Raw genomic sequence first — 17,779 nt, 5'->3', positions numbered from 1 at the left:
CAAGTGGCTTTCTAGTTTAAAGTTCCAAGTTTTGGCAGGTTCCTATTATAGGTATTGTATCTCCATGCTGTCTTGCTCTTTTGGATTTTGCATCCTTGGATCTTGTGTTTTTACCTTTGTTAACTTGAAGTTCATGGACTATTTGTTGCCTATGGAAAATATTGTTTTGGACTATACTGTTTCTATCATTTTTATTGCTTGGCTTACATATATCCTTCAATAAACTGTTTGCTGATTTTGCTATACTGGTGTGGTGTTTAAGGACAGAGGTGTTCCTGCTCTGGGATACAACAGACCTGTGTCAGATAAAGGGCAGAGGAACAAAAAGTCCCATAATATTAACATTCAATTTAATAGAGAAACCCAACTGTCCGTCTATACATGCCATTGCTGTGCATGTGCTGAGGTTTATTAATTTATTTATTTATTAGGGTATATTTATACTTTGCCCTTCTCACCCCTGAAGGCGGGGGGGGGGGGGGGGGGGACTCAGGGCGGCTTACAAACTATGGCAATAATTCAGTGCCAGATTCAGACAATATCAATATCAGTAAAACACAATATTATAAAACTATAAAAAATAAAAATATCAATTAAAATAGTCTTTCAAATGATTAAAACATATCAAACATATAAAAAGTCTAGCACCAACTGAGCTTTGTAAACATTGAACCGATTGCCTTATTAGAGGTTTGTCTTATTAGTTTTTGTCCTACTAATCTGAAACCACTTTCATATTTTCAAATGGTTCATCTACACAGTAGAAATAATGCAGTTCGACACTATTTTAGCCACAATGGTTTAGTGCTATGACATTAGGGAAGTTGTAGTTTTTCAAGGTCTTTAGCCTTCTCTGCCAAATTCCATAGCATTGAACAATGGACTCACTGAAGATTTATTACCAATTGGCAAAAAGATCTGCTGAAAGAAGATGTATTTGCAGGCTCAAAGATGTAGAAAGAATTGAAGACTTTAAAGATATGGTAAAAAAAATCATTATTATATGTTGTGTAACATTTTTCAGTTATAAACAGACCATAGACAAAATAAATGTTTGCTTTAAAAAAAACAACTGAGTAGGAGTACCTCCATATAATTAAACAAACACCTATTAATAATATCCTTCTTTCCTTCCTTTCCTCTTTTTCTATTTCAGTGTTATTTCAGAAAGATGAATATAGTGACCAATAATATTTCTAATAAAAGAGCAAGCATCTCAATTTCACTTATCTCTCTAGGTGTAAATTCTTCTGATGCTTTTATCTTTATAGTCTCTCAGCTTTCAACTCAGTACTAATTTTTGCAATGCATATTTTAAATAGTAGATTAAACCATTTCATGTTGGAAGATACAGAAATGCTAACTTGGCAAGGGGGGTGCCACTATTTAAGGGCTAATTAAAGAGTAAAAGCCATGGAGTTGGCACAGCCTGAATTTTTCAAATGCCCCCATATCGGTGGTTTCATTTATGCACAACCCTCATATCCAGAGTTTCATTTATTCACTTCCAACGAAGTATGGCTTCTCCTGGGCATTTTCTAGGCCTTCCAGCATAACTCTATGTTATTCTTGGGCCTGAAGTCCTTCATTTCAATAGTTCACTATTTGCTGCTTTTTCGCATATCCACGTAAAGTCTGAGAATGTATAACTGTGGATATGGGTGTTATACTGTACTTAATTTATCACTCCTCATATGAAACTACCAAACCACTATAAGTTGCCAGAATCTTCTTCATGTTTCGAACTCGTGGTTGACTAGTGCTATGGAGAGGGCTTTCTCAATGCTCATGCCCAAATTTCCTAGTGAGAGAAGTCTACCGTGCCTGCATCTCTCTCTCTCTCTCTCTCTCTCTCTCTCTCCTGATTATCTTTTACAGTGTAAAGATGATCTTTGCATAATATGTTGTCAAAGACTTTCATGGCCAGAATCACTGGGTTGCTGTGAGTTTTCTGTGCGGTATGGCCATGTTCCAGAAGCATTCTCTTGATGTTTCACCCACATCTATGGAAGGTATCCTCAGAGGTTGTGAGGTCTGTTGGATACAAGGCAAGTGAAGTTTATATTTATATACCTGTGGAATGTCCAGGGTGGGAGAAAGAACTCTTGTCTGCTTGAAGCAAGTATAAATGTTGCAACTGGCCACCTTGATTAACATTTAATGGCGTTGCAGCTTCAAAGTCTGGCTCATTGCTGCCTGGTGGGATCTACTCACACTTGCATGTTTTCAAAATGCTAGGTTGGCAAAAGCTGGGCCTAGCAGCAGGAGCTCACCCCACTCCCCAGATTTGAACTGCCAACCTTTCGGTCAGCAAGTTCAGCAGCTCAGTGGTTTAACCTGCTGGCCACCAGGTGGCCTAATCACACACACATATCCACCAAATCTGATGCTAAAATCTACATATTTGCCTTTTTCTCCATCTATGCAAAAGGCCAAAACTTAATTTCCCATGAGTTCCATTTTAAAAAAATACCCACAAGTTGGTGCAGAAAATTGGAATGTAATTTTTTAATTCCTTTTTAAAAAGTAAAGAAAGAATTTCTGGAACTTAAAATTCAAAATACATGTTTTCTAGTTTTAGCTCTGAGTCTTCCTCTTCTGTTAAATTGTTATTTTGAGTGAAAGTAAAAGGAACAGTGTAGATAATGATGTATTTAGTAGCAGTAAAAACCCTAAAAGCAACATGTTGGAATAGTCTTTAAAAAAACATTATGCTTCCTTGAAATAACAATAAAAACAACAACAACAACTGCAGGTACAAGTGCTTACATCAAGTGATCCTTGCAGAGGAAAATAAGCAAAAGCATATAATGACAGAAACTGCTAATGTACTCAATGTTCCTGTTAGAGCAAAGTGGACCTTGGTACGTAATGTTCCTACTATAAACATAGCCATAGTATACATTTCAGTGAATAAAAACAAGTTAAAAATAACAATAGTCAGGCTTGGAGGAATACACAAGCTTTGATAGACAAAAAGGCAAGTTTGAGCAATAATTTATGATCCCTTCTTTTATTAGATATTCAATGTCTCAAGAGTTCATAAACCATGCTGCATATCTGTCTAGGACAATCATTGCATGGAAGACAAATATCTATCACTTTATTTTGTCATGATGAGTACATTTCCAGGAGAAAGAGAAGTGGTTTCCACATCTATCAGTGGAGCCATTTTTATTTTCATAATGAACTGTAGAGTTGCCTATATGAAAACACGGTAACTTCTCAAACGTATACTGTCTACTGCCATATGTCAGTAACCCAAGCTGTAATATTATTTTATTTATTAGTTGCATTTGTATTCTGCATGTCCTCCATTAGGATCAGGTGGCATAGATGGCTCCCTTTTCCTTATATAACTATATCCAACAGTCCTGTTACACAAGTCTGGGCCTTTTCAGTGGTGGCCCCTCGGCTGTGGAACGCCCTCCCTACAGACATCAGATCGGCCCCCTCTCTATTGGCATTCCGGACCTGGCTTTTCGAACAGGCTTTCAACTAAGCAGTGCAATTGATTGATTATTGGAATGGAATAATGGACAATGAGTTCGGATGCTGATTCTATTGATGAGACGTGATGGATTGTTATAGTGCTGTACTGTTGTATTGATATTTTGGTGTTAATTAAGTGATACTACTGTTTTAATTGATTAATGATTTTGTATTGTGTTGTTGAAATTGGTTGTTAACCGCTCTGAGTCGCCTGAGGGCTGAGAAGAGCGATATACAAATGAAGCAAATAAATAAATAAATAAATAAATAAATCAAGCTGAGAGCGAGTAACTGGTTCAAGGCTCCCCAGTAAGTTTCAGGGATCAGTGTTTACTTCAATTGTAAAGTACCAATCCAACTCTAAATCATTCCCTTTCTGAACAGAGGTAGCCGATCTCTACTATAGGCTACCTAACGTGTGCTACTACAGGGGCACCTAACCTTTGCCCTCCATATTTTATATGCATGCCTAGAAGATCTCCTAGAGTTTTGTCACTACTACTACTACTACTACTACTACTATATGCCTACTTCATACAGAACTCTCTTTTAGCCTCATGCTAGCAGTGAGGCAGCTGCTATCCATTTCAGGAAACTCAAAAAAAAACCGCGTGTGTGTGTGGGAACCAATCCCTGGATGGGCATCATGTGAGCAGAGCGGGTCAAAGGTTGCATCATCCAATATAAGGACAAATCTACAATAGGATGCCAACAGGCTGCATGAGGCTCTCAAGGTCAGTTCTGCAACCCAAGTGTCCTTGAACTGTACAACTCAAAATTCTGGAGTCAAAAAACCTTCTTTCAAAAGTTACTAGCAGTACATCAAAGGCCTTAAGGGAATACTTTATGTATTTTGCTGCCTTTGGAGACATTCTACACTGTTGTCATTCTTTATAGGACATTTTTTACTTGAAGAAATGTCCTGCATGGATCTGGGCCAGGTGAAAGAAGTAAATATTTTGATCACAGGTTGGAGGGGGGAAAGGCAACAAATATGGGTCATAAGGGTCCTGCAGTAGTCAGAAACTACCTTAACCTCAGTTCGTTGCCAATCCACGATCTTCAATAATAGAATTTAAAGAATTCAAGTATAAATCATAAATCCTCCAAAATTACAAAGATAAAAACCAAGACATGTTTGGCCAGACAAGATCAGCAGGTGGTCAAGGCACTAAAAGTTATTATTGAAGGAAAAATACATAAGCTAAACAAGACTGCAGCAGTTTTATTTTGCTTGAGTCTACTGAGAAGGGCAAGGTTTCACTGCGTCTTTGCCTTTCTTCCACCGTGCTTGTTGCTGAGTTGAGTACAAATTTATTTGGCACTTTGAAGTCAGTTTGCAGCTATTGAATTAAGCTTAGTACATGGAGAGAACGGAGGAAGAGGAGAGAGGAACTGAGACATTTTAAAAGCAGAGCAATAAGTTGGACAATGAAAAATTAATCAGGACTATCCCTGCCAAAGGACACTAGGAAGAAAGGAAACATGAGAAAGATGGGTCATTGTGGTTTTTACATGTCAAGTGTTTGTAAAATCTATGGCTTGCTAAAATATACCAACATGGTTGGTTTTTTACAGTTAGGGTGTTTTGTGGTCATAAGGTGCACTCTCTCAAATCCATAATATAAAGTGACACTAATTTCATTTATTCAGAATATTCAGTAAACTGATGGGATCCAGTGCAGTATTATGGTTTGAGCATTGGACCATGACTCAAGATCAGGGTTCAAATCCCTGTTCAATCATGGAAACCCATTAGTTCAACTTGGACCAGTGACACTCTCTCAGCCTGGGAAGAAAGCAAACATAAAGCCCCTTTGAGCAAAACCTCATGATAGCTTCACCTTAGGGCCATCATAAGTCAGAAACAATTTGAAGGCACACAACAATAGCAATCGCATAATATTAATGTTATTGTTTTTACAATTACACTCTTGATATATCCCAAAGAGACTACTGCAACATGCTCTGCATGGGGTTGCCTTTGAAGACTGTTCGGAAGCTTCAAGTGGTCCAACGGGTGGCAGTCAGATTCATCCACAGGAGTGGCGTACAGGGAGCATACAACCCCTCATTACATCAGTTCTACTGGCTGCCAGTCTGCTACTGAGCACAATTCAAAGTGTTGGCTTTATAAAGCCTTAAACAGTTCTGGCTCAGCTTTCCTGTCCAAACATCTCCTTCTATGAACCACTTTGGAGGTTAAGATCTTATGAGGACCTGCTCTCGGTCGCCTCCTTCTTCGCAGGTGCAGTTGGTGGGGATGTAAGACAAGGCCTACTTAATGGTGGCCCCTCAGCTGTGGAACTCCCTTCCCAGCAAAATTAGATCAGCTCCCTCCCTCCTGGCCTTTAGAAAGAAATTAAAAATTGGCTGTGCGACCAAGACTTCAGAAAGTAATTCATTGCAATTAAGTGGATACAGAATATGTACAATTAAAACTGGACTGGCTCCTGGACTATGATTTTGGATTGTGTGGTATTAATAACTGGTTTTAATGTTTAGATACATTTAATTCTATGGTTTAAATATAAACGTTTATCTTATTTGTTTGTTTATGCAGCATTGAATGGTTGCTGTAAGGCAGCTTGGGGTGAGAAGGGCGGGGTATAAATATAGTAAATAAATAAATAATTGTTATTTATAATCAATTGGACATTATTTTTCATGGGAAATTCATACACCAATTGGTCCAATTCAGGTGTCATGGCAGAAATCATTCCTTCATTACTTTTAATAGCAGGTTAGTGAATTAATGGTAGACCATTTTTTGCTTGTGGAAAGTTTATAATTAAATTTCAACTGGATATAAGTTACAATAAACAATATTGACAAAAGAATCCTAGATTGATTGATGGCAAATCTGTCTGTGTTGTATCGAGCCACAGTTTACTCAGATAAGTACTGAAACTATTTAATAATTGCATGCATATCTGCATATACCAAAATTATGAGAATAGACTGTAATAAAATCTTACCTGCAACATAGTCTCCAAATCCAATCGTTGTTAAGGTGATAACTACAAAATAAATTGCATCTAGTGTATTCCAGCCTTCTATGTGCTTGAATATGACTGCAGGGAGAGCAACAAAGAGCACACAGCCAAACAATATGAATATTATTGTTGATATTATGCGAATCTTTGTCTGACTCACATTCCATTTCTAGGGAGAAAAAAGGAACAAGCAAAAAGAAAGGTGGGGAGAAAGGGAGAAGAAAGAAGAAAACATTATTAAAATACTGCATTTATGTATAGTGTTTACATATTTGAAAAATATACAATTTTTTTTAATAAAATCAACTCAATGGAGTGTACAAAAGTATCAAATAACATCACACAATTTTACTATGTACCTAATAAATGACTATATTTGTAAGTGGTCCACCCTGGAAAATTGACTCCAATGATGTGGTATGGCCATAATAAACTATCTGTCCCTAACACTTGGTTAAAAAATCTACAGGACTATTTTAATGACTAGCAAACCTCTTAAGCTGGGGAGAAAAAGGACAGGGATGGGTAAGACCTTACAAAGCCCATTTCTATAGGTTTACCACAATGTGTTGTTGTTACAATGTGTTATTACATGTGTGTGTGTGTGTGTGAATCTTTTTCTCTGTTAAAAGAGATTCAAAGTGGCCAGCAATGTTCAAAATAATATAATGTACAATTTAAAATCTAAGACATAAAAACACTAAAATAGAAGTAAATTAGGTGTATTCTGGGTGTCTGTCTGCCAGAAGTACCTCTTCATTGGCTGCCCCACTATTGTGTCGGAAGAGATCCAACAGTTGTATGAGCTGTTGGAATTTAACGCAGTTGAAGACCCATCGCTTCCTGCAGATCTACCAGTCAACTTTCAATCATGAGGTTTATTTAAATTCTATTGTGACTATATGTTAATTCTGTATCTGTGTTTGGTCATTTATATATATATATTTGTGTTTTTATCTATGTAATTTACTGTATATATTTTATGTTCATGTTTTTAACTTTGTTGTATTCCACCTTGAGCCATCAAGAGAGGCAGGAAATAAAAAGAAATTCGTGGTAGTAATTGTCATAGTAAAAAGTTAAAACCATTAAAAGCCTATTTAAAATACTACACAACACCCCCTGGCTTGGTCTTATTTTTTTTTTCTTTATTGAAAGTTTGCCTGAATAGAAAGGCTTTAGCCTGCTGTTGAAATGACAGCAGAAAGAGGGCCATTCTTACTTCCCTAGGTTCCAGAGTTGAAGGTGGCTACCAAGAAGGCCCTACCTGTCAGGTCCCCACTAATTGTGACTGCGATGGTGTTAAGACTGAGAAAAGGGCCTCTCCTGAAGATCTTAGAGCCAGGAAGGTTCATACAGAGAGATGCAATCTACCAAATAACCTAGACCTGAGCCATACAGGGCTTTATAGGCAATAAGTTTTGAATTGTGGCTGTAACATACTGGCAGCTAGTGGAGCTGCTGCAACAGGGTTGTCGTGTGCTCCCTGTAGCTAGCCCCTGTGAACAATCTGGCAATGGCTACATCTCTTCAGACCAGCCAAAGCTTCCAGACACTGCCTTGCTCTATGCAAGACAGCCCTACATAGAGCATATTAAAGTAATCCAAGTGGGATGTAACTAAGGCGTCTTCCACACAGCTGAAGAAAATCCCACATTTTCTGCTTTGAACTGGAATATATGGCAGTGTGGTCTCAGATAGCCCAGTTCAAAACAGATATTGTGGGATTTTCTGCCTTGATATTTTGGGTTATATGTGGAAGGCCCCTAAGGCATGTACCACCATGGTCACATCTGCAACTCAAGGAACCGGTAGAACTGGCATGCTAGTTTTAGATTACGCCTCATTGACTGAAGGTGGACTCCATGTCCCAGATTTTAGTTTATATTACGAGGCATACATTTTAATGTACACCACAACTTGCTGGTCATGGTTTAATTTAAATGTGCTTTTATGGGTGATTTTGTAATCAAACTATTTGGCACCCCTTCTGGCTGGGCTATCTTTGACTATCTGGGATAGAAAGAAAAGGTGCTCTTACTAGTCTGGTATATGATGTCTCCTCCTGTCCAGAAGTCTGCAGCAGCTAATATTTAACTAAGTACCTACATATGATAGAAACATTGTTCTACTGTGTTCTAATCATTGGCAGTCCTCCTTCTCCATAAGTAGCTCATGTCCAGTAAAATAGATCAAAGCAATAGTGTCAAACTCCTGACTAACTAGTACTTGTAAATGTGAAACAGTTACCTAACCAATTTGGGAGATAGGAAGATATTTTTTATGATGTCTGAAGTGACTTGAGAACATACCACAAGTTGCTTCTGGTGTGAGAGAATTGGCACTCTACAGACACGTTGCCCAAGGGACGTCTGGATGTGTTACCATCCTGCTGGGCGGCTTCTCTCATGTCCCTACAAGCCAGAGCTGACAGACAGGAGCTCACCCCACCTTGCAGATTTGGATCATAAACCTTCAGGTCAGCAACCCAACCTTCAAGACAGTAGTTTAACCCACTGCATGATGATGGTGGTGGTGATTTATACACTCAAACTGAACTGATTCTGTGGATTAATCTTGAACTGAAAATTGTAAAACACTTTTTTTCCGGAAGAGCAGTATGGTCTGCATAATTTATCCATTATGTTAGATTAACAGCCATCAAGAATGGTTGCCATTTTCAATATTTGCACTCTGTGTGATATTAATTTCTTGTGCAGTATTGCAATATATACAATTGCTGCACCTTTGGGCATCCAAATATGGAAAAGAAACAAAAACTGGCAATGCATCCAATAGAATCCACAAGAAACAAGAGACATGTCTCACAATGCTCCAAAGATGGCTGTTTAATTAATAGAGAAAAAACAATCAGCTCTGCAGGGACAGAAAGAATATTATGCATTATATACTTCTTAGTTTAAATTGGGGTTACTGTTGGGAAATCCTGCCTGGCATAAAGCAAGGAGACTTTGAGATAGTTTTCTCTTGGTATTTGAATGTCCTAAAATGTTCTGGAAATTTTTAACAAGAAAAATGTGTTTTAGTGACTCTCCCCTCATGTTGTTGTTTTTTGTTTTTTTGCACAGAACAATCCCCCAGAACACTTTGGGATGCTTGCTATTGGGAGAATACTGCATAGAGAAATTCATTTTCCCACAATAGAGGAAAAAACTACAAGACTTCATGATCACATTGTGAAGATAAAATAGCCAAGGTTATATGTCCCTAGTTCTGAGAGGTAAAGGCACTCCTGTTTTCTTGGAAGTACTGATTGATCTCCAGGGAAATTGAAATCAACAAGTGTACAGGATTTCATGAAGGTTTTCTCGAAAGCACAAGCTTGATGCCAGTGAAGGTAAAGATGAAACAGTTATCTGGTAAATGGAAAATTATTTTGGTCTCAGTATCTAAAGTAAGGTTTGCTTTATGAAAAACATAATGGGATCTTTTATGAAAGAAATTGGCCACTTTGACCAAAATCTGGAAATATGATAGGGATAATGCTTTTGTATGTCATTTGATATGGGCATTGCTCCTATTGTGGCCTTATGCAGTGCTGCATACTAGTCATGGGCCCAAAATTTGTCCCATTTGTTTCATTCGGGTTTCCATTTTGTTCTGTCCATTCGGAAGGCACAACATGAAAAAAACCCTCCTGAAACAAAAATGCAATTGATATTAAAGGCAGGCAAGCCTGCCTTTTAGATGGATTATATGGGGCCTGTTAGGTCCTGCAGCCAAGCGCTGAGTAAGGCGCACTCCTTACTCGGTGCTTGGCTGCAAGCCCTGCCAGGCCCGGGTGCATTGGCCCAAAGCATTCACCCATAGACCTAGGCTTTTTTGTTTTGTTTTTGTTATTTGGGGGGGGGGACTTCACCCGTAGTCCCAAGGCACCTTTACTTGGCAATCAGCTGCAGGCCCTGCTAAGCCTGGCACACAGGCCCAAAGCCTGCACCTGTAGGCTTGGACGCTTTGGGCCTACAGGGGAAGCCCCCCCCCCCAATAGATAATGAAAACAAAACAAAAAATCCCAAATATTTGACCTCCCAATTTCAGGAGGTTTGGACGAAAACGTATCGAAGCCCCCACCAAAAGACAAATATGAAATGGATCAAGTCTACTGCATACTAAATCTGTATTAGAAATAATTTTGTTATCTGCAAATAGGCATACAATTTTCAATTGTGTTCATGCAATTTATATCTTAGTGCATGATGAACTTGTTGACATTTTTGGAAAATATGGCTAAAAGACACATATTCTCAAGCAAAACAATTACCATCCATCAATGAATAGTCATAAGATCTCCGTACTTTAGACTCTCACATTTATTTATTTATTTCAAACATTTGCACCCCATTCTTCTCAACCCCTGAGGGGGGATTCAGGGTGGCTTACAACGGCAACAATTCAAAGCCAACACATACAAAAGCACAATACAACATGACATACCTGAGTAGGTAAAACATTAGGTTAAAATCCATTTAAAACATTATTATCAACCATATTGCCAGATCCAAGTCTGATTCAGCAACCAACGACCCAGTCAGAAATATTAATGTTTTACATAAAGCTTACCGTTGAGCATTTTGAAGACTTTGTTGTGATAACAAATGGTTAAAATTGTGTGGTACTGTTTTGATGTGGATCCCAGACTTCTGGTTACCTTTTAAAAATATTTACACTTGTTTGCATTTCAGGACAATGTGTTCAGCATACTCACAACAAATGTGTCTTCAACTCTGGCGATTCCTTTCCCAAATATGGTCCCTAGCTGATCTCCGACTCCAGCCAACAGAAAACCAAAGAGTGGAATTCCCAGTAAGGCATAGATGATACAGAATATCTTTCCACCTTCTGTACGTGGTGAGATGTTCCCAAATCCTAAATTACAAACAACTTGAGCTGTTGATAAATCAGTTAAAGGCATTAAATTACACATTTAATTAGTAGAGGAGATAAGGATACTTTTTAAATACTCCCTAGGAGTATATATCACATAAAGGCATTTATAAGAGATCTTGCCCTAATTATTTTTTCTGAACTCACCTCAAACTGAACTGCATGACCCAAAGAATTATTCTGTCTTTCTAACACAGAACATTGAAGAGAGCTGTGTCTGTTCCCAAAATTATCAGTTCAGTAGGTTACCCAAGCAGACATTCAATTCACTTATAACCCTTCAGGGCTTTTTGAACAAGATTAGATTTTTGCTAAGAATCAATAAAGTATCCATAAGTCTGCAATTTGATGAAATATCTGTATTATTTTTTTACACAGTATGCAAGACTGAATCCAAACTTGTTCCTCTGCACATAGAAGGGCTCATTCTATGTGCAAAGGACCCAAGATCGAGATGCCACTTCATATTGAGATGGGTAAAGGTAATCTGCAGACCTCAGAACCATCTTCCATGCTGCTTTGCAATCTGTCACAACTCCCCAACAGAGAACAGGTGATAGTAGTGGAGGAATCTGAGACAATGTCTGCTATGCCTACTGGCTCCAATACCAATGGCAATGGAAGTTCTTTAAATGTAAACATGGTCCCAGACCACCTAGTATACAACTGCAGTTAAGTTTAAGAACATTCCTCCAAATCAATCAATCAACCAATCAATCAATATGCAATTCTGATTATATTTATGTTTTGTGTGTAGCTAGCATTTGAAAAAGCAACAGAAGTTTATGTTTGCTATTTTTGCGGCCTGTATTTATCAAAGCTTCTTTCTAGATCTGTGGAAATTGTACTATACTTCTTTCCCACCACACCATTGTTTTGTATTTTCCCCCATTTGTTACAAGCAATAAGTTTATGTTCATAAAAGTGCTGCTATTTTTAAGTCTATGATCCTTCTGCCTTTGGCTCTTCCCACTATTCGAATCACTCCTCAAGAACATCTCTGAAACTGGAATTCAGCCAGTGGCCTAAAAAAGCATATCATCTTTGATCTATAATAAATAACCCACCTTAGATCTCACTTTGAGAGAAAGGCAAGATATAAATTCAATAAATAAAATAAATAAAATCTATAGAAGAGTTTTTTTTACAGAAACATCACTTGGAATACTTGGAAGCCTCTATTGACGAATACAATTATGTGAGATCATCTTAGTTTGCCTCTACTGGTAGAACATGCCAGTCCTGGCCTCTCCACCTCATTGCAGGGACTACTAAGACAGCTACCTGGAGAGCAGGAGAAGAAGAAAAGACAAGCAAGGTAGGTCACCTTCACTGCCTTATTCATCTGCTGCTGATTCAACAAGCTGAGGCTGAACTCTTCCTTGCCCTCTCAGAACTAACAAAATGCCAGATGAGTAAGAATAACAAGTGAATTATCATCATCCCAACCTGTATTTAACCCATAATAACAACCTGTTCAACTTTCCCTGTGGCCACTATGTGACCCTGAAAAGCAGGATAAGAATACTTAAAATAAACATCTATTTACAGAAAGATGTAGAAAAAGGTTCAAAAACACCTTGCACAAACTATCATCTACCCTCCTTTGAAAGTTATCAGTGACTATCATGTCTTAGCATTGAACTGATCCAGTTTCCCTTTTCTTTTTAATCCAGTATGTATTTTCAACTCTCCAAAGCATATTTGGGGGATACACAGGGAAACCTGTAGGGAGAGAAGGAATCTGTTCCATTGGCAGATGAATATAGTTAAATACATCCCTTAATTAATCTGACTAATATGAAAATTGTATATAGAAGAAGTGAGCAGAAATATGAATTAAAATATCAGGAGCCATTAAAGAGAATGAAAATAAAGACATACGGTTGGGGACAGCCATTAATGAATCCTCAGTCAGTAATATTTAGAATAGGTGATACATCTAGTTGGCCGAGAAGACCATGACAATAATGATTTTGAATGAAAGGATGTGATATCCCAAGAACATCTGTCACCGAGTTTGGGAAATTTCTTTCACATTAGCTGAAAATTCCTCTCTGGTTTTTTAGTGGAGAGAGAACATTGGCACATAATTACCTCTTTTCAATTCAGCCTGCTGCTTGGCACTGTTCTTCTTTTATCATGATTTGCACCCTTTCCCAGTATTTCTCATCATGCACGTAACATCACTCTTGTATTAGGACAATGTTAGAATGCTATAATCATGCTGCTCTGCTTTGGCAGAGGCTGGAGAAAACATGGTATGAAAAATTCCCTTGCATTTAAGAATTTAAGAAATATGAAATTCCTTTTTTCCCCATTCCTTACTCTTTAAAAAATGTTTTAAACTGAGATTATTTTTGCACCTTGTTTATAGGGACATTGTGGCTAATGCCTTTACATGAGAAACAGGTATATGATATGCAAAAATGTGTATAACTCACAAGTCCTCCTCTACATACCCCCCCCCCCGAGACTTGTGGGAAGAGAGAACATATGTTCAGATCTTCACAGATTAAATACATTATGGACATCAATTTCCATTTCACAAAGGATTTGAAAGGAGGAGTGAAAAAGTGCTATTCATTCAAACTTTCTTATCTTTATTTCCCACTTCTTCAATAAGGCCATCTTCTGCCCAGAATGCTCTAGGTCAATTGTTCTCAACCATTGGGTCCCAAGGTGTTTTGGCCTACAACTCCCAGAAATCCCAGCCAGTTTACAAGCAGTTAGGATTTCTGGGAGTTGAAGGCCCCACAGGTTGAGAACCACTGCTCTAGGTTATATGAACAGATCTAAGTTTCCTGACACTGTGTAAGGAGATATCCAGAACTCAACAGCTTTGTGTGGTGAAGCTCTGTCCCCAATATCTGATTGGACACGAGGACGAAGTTGGAAAATTATCTATACACCCACCAAGTATATTTACACACACTTATGTGTAAATATACTAGTGCAAATGATATTTTATCACTTTCAAAAAGAGATTTTATCTAAATGAGAGTGAGCAAATGTGTGGCAGAACAGGAGCTGATTCCCCACCCACCCCAACCCATGAACTCTATACCACATTATATGTTAACTGTCCTTGGTGTACCTCATGTATTTTTATAAACTTTGCTAGTTGGCATTTTGAGTTGCTTTTCAAACACCCAGCCTTTGAAGAGTGTTTGGAAACTTCAACTGGTCCAAGGAAATGCAGTCAAGTTGCTAACTAGGGCCTGCTACAGTGAGCGGGCAGCCCATTGCAGCAACTCAACTGGCAGCCAGTTTGTTTCCAGGTACAATGTAAAGTGATTGGTTATGATCTTTAAAGCCCTATAAGGCTCAGGTCCAGGCTATTTGGCTGATTCCATCTCCTCATGTAAGACTGCCCGGGCCTGAAGTCTTCAGAAAAGGCCCTTCTCTATATCTCAAGGTTGGTTGATGGAAACAAGAGAGTGGGCCTCAACTCTGGAACTACCTGCCCAGGAAGGCCAAAATGGCCCCTCCTTGCTGTCCTTCTAATGGCAGGTGAAAACCTTTTTATTCAGGCAAACTTTTAAAGAAGAAGGTTTTTAAAATCAAGTCTTTTTAGCTTTGAATATGTTTTATGCCTTTTAATTGTGACTTTAAAAATACTATTGATATTTAATTCTGTTTGAATGTTTGTATATTTTTGGATTTTAAATTGCATTGAAATACTTTTAATGTAAGCCGCTTTGAGTGTCCCTTGTAGAGAGAAAAAATGAGGTACAAATACCACCGTCATCATCATCACAATAGTCATTGAAGAGATAATGCAATTGCCTAGTGATGTAAGAAGTTGCTTCATAATTGCTTCCATAATCAATGAAGCATTGTTTTTCTCTCAGAGGAACTTGAGTGGTAAAGTTTTTACTCAAATAAAACTACATATTGAAATAATAATCTGCCAATGCTCCTGTTTCTGTCCATGACAAGTAAATGAACTAAACCCGGCAATTTATAACATGGGAAAGGGATGGGTCAGGAGAGAGCATGAAGTGAACTGCTTCAGTTCACTTCATGCTCTCTATGTGTTCTAGAAGCACATAAATTCTTTGTGTATATGAAATGAAAAGTTGCATTACTCTTGAGTTGTTGCCACAATTTTACAGCATGCCAGGACATAAGTACTCATGCTGCTTACATCTGAAGTGTTTTTTAAGTTATGTGCAAATTAACATGCACTTCAACTCAAGATACTCCAATGTGTAATCTTTTAGTAAAATCAAGTATGGCGATGTAGAACTAGCAGCAGCAGGTTCCACATTTACAAAAAATATTTCCTAGAAATCCTGCTGTCATGACTAACTTAATTTCCTAGAATCACACTTTGATTTTAGTGAGGGAAAGCTGTCTATAATTACTCTATTCAAGTTGCTAAATACAGCTATTAATTGGTTGTGTAACCTTGGGAAAAAGATTTAAAGCAGAATAGAATCCAAGGAACTTACTGTGTGTGCCTGACTCATTTTCAATATTCAATTAGTTTCAAGTGCTACAGGACTTTTCAGTTTCACACTTGATGGCATTATGTATTATGTCACCAGAAATTCAATAAAGATATTATGCCATCATCTGTGGTCTTCAAGTCTAGCACTACATAAAATATAATACACGGATCTGTCAATGACTTCAATAAAAGATGCTGTGGACCTTAGATAATAGTTTTGTAAACTGTAACCTGAGGTTCACTGTAACAACTTGCTATCTCATTTTTTTGCCATTTGTCCCTGGCTGACACTCATGTTTCTTGTCAGGATTATACTGTACTAATTCAGATGTTATCAAATGACACAAAGAGGCCTCAAATATTATTTGGATGGGGAGTCAGTACATATTTGTTATGCAGCTTTCATGCCACACCACACAGACTAAGATCTGCCTCCTACTGTGATTTTCCCATACCAAAACCTGCATGCATGAGGGGGACCAGTTTGCTGGCCTCAGGTGGGAGAAGCCAGTTTAAATTAATGATAGGTGAGTCATACCTGACATACAGGAGGGATATGGTCTAGACCAGGCATGGGCAAACTTCGGCCCTCCAGGTGTTTTGGACTCCAACTCCCACAATTCCTAACAGCCAGTAAGAATGGTGGAGAGTTAGAGTCCAAAACACCTGGAGAGCCAAAGTTTGCCCTTGCCTGGTCTAGACTCTAGAACAAGGATATTTAAGGACTATTCTGCCCTCTCTCATCCCTCTACCCTCCCACCTCTTTTCATGGTGTAAGTATTCTGGTTGCTTCAGGGCCAGGCAGGAATCCCCCCACCCCACCCCACCCTCCTTTGTGTTGCCTACTCTACACTGTCACTGAGGACTTGGACAATGGCTTTAGGTTGGTGCTTTAAATAGGGTCCAATTTGGCTTTTCAGATGTTTTTTTCGTGGGGGGGGGGATAAATTTCTTTGAGCTCATTGGTACCACTTTGGTGTAGGATGGGAATATGGAACTGCCCTGGAATATCACATGCTCAAGGTGGGGAGCTTTATTTTTCTAAATTTTCCATTGCAAATTCGTGACATATTGCAAATGTTTTAAGCTAGTTATGCAATGAGAACCTCTAAAAAGTGGTTGGGAGGAGAGTTAAAAATCAGAGAGTGTGCCATGTTCTCTTTTGCTTTTTTGTAAACTCTTCTGAATATTGTTGTGCTACCAGTGGAATTGCCTATAATTTGAAACTCAGTTGCATTCCTATGCTTTGAAAGTGTTTGGAGTGGCATGATGCATCTGCCTGCTTTTATTCTTCTTCAAGTGGTGTCTTTAGACTGAAATAATTTTTAGCTTATTTTTGTTCATCTACTTCTTTAATATATTGCAAAAAGGAATCTGCTTTGAAAACATGAAGGACTGATGGTGTGTTTTTTAGGTCTTCTGAAAATCCTGGATGCCTGTTGTACTTCTGACTTCCTCTTTATTTCTGATTTCTGCTATAACCAAGGTGCAAAAGTGTGTAAACAAGTCATTTTGTTGTGATTGTGCGTCTTCAAGTCATTTCTGATTTACATAATTTTCTTCTCAAGTCTGCCCATGCAGTTGCCCCTCCCTTCCTCCGTGACAGAGAGAGGAGAGGCTTGGCCAAGGTTGTCCAGTGGGTTTCCATGGTTCTTTGAATTCAAATTCTGGTCCTCAAAGTTCTAGTCCAATGTTCAAAGTGCTTTGCCACATTGGCTCCAAACTAGACACTTCCTCACATGTAATTTGGTCCTGTCCCTTTTCCACAGAATCACCTATGGGACTAAATAAATACACATAAAATATACTTATTTGTGTTTAGATATAACTACCAAATTGTTTTCTACTTTTTTAAAAACACATTTTGTAACAGAATGAATATTCAGTATAAACACAGTACATGTCCACAGTATCAGTACTCCTCACATGC

General features: G+C 38.2%; 1 protein-coding gene across 5 annotated transcripts in view; it reads right to left on the bottom strand.

Annotated features, from left to right (window-relative positions):
- KCNK2 (potassium two pore domain channel subfamily K member 2) overlaps positions 1–17,779 on the bottom strand; it is a 161,389-nt gene that overhangs the window by 42,918 nt on the left and 100,692 nt on the right. For 4 of the 5 annotated variants that reach the window (XM_060754274.2, XM_060754276.2, XM_060754278.2 and 1 more), the window contains exons 4-5: positions 11,215–11,396; positions 6,471–6,657 (exon numbers count right to left, since the gene is read on the bottom strand). In XM_060754274.2, coding sequence (XP_060610257.2) covers positions 6,471–6,657; positions 11,215–11,396 — 369 coding nt within the window. The remainder of the gene's footprint in view (positions 1–6,470; positions 6,658–11,214; positions 11,397–17,779) is intronic. The other variant, XM_067463755.1, reaches the window with a different exon arrangement.

This window comes from Anolis sagrei, chromosome 1 (assembly GCF_037176765.1).
Source record: "Anolis sagrei isolate rAnoSag1 chromosome 1, rAnoSag1.mat, whole genome shotgun sequence".
Classification (NCBI taxonomy): domain Eukaryota; kingdom Metazoa; phylum Chordata; class Lepidosauria; order Squamata; family Dactyloidae; genus Anolis; species Anolis sagrei.
This window is presented reverse-complemented; position numbering and strand designations above follow the sequence as displayed.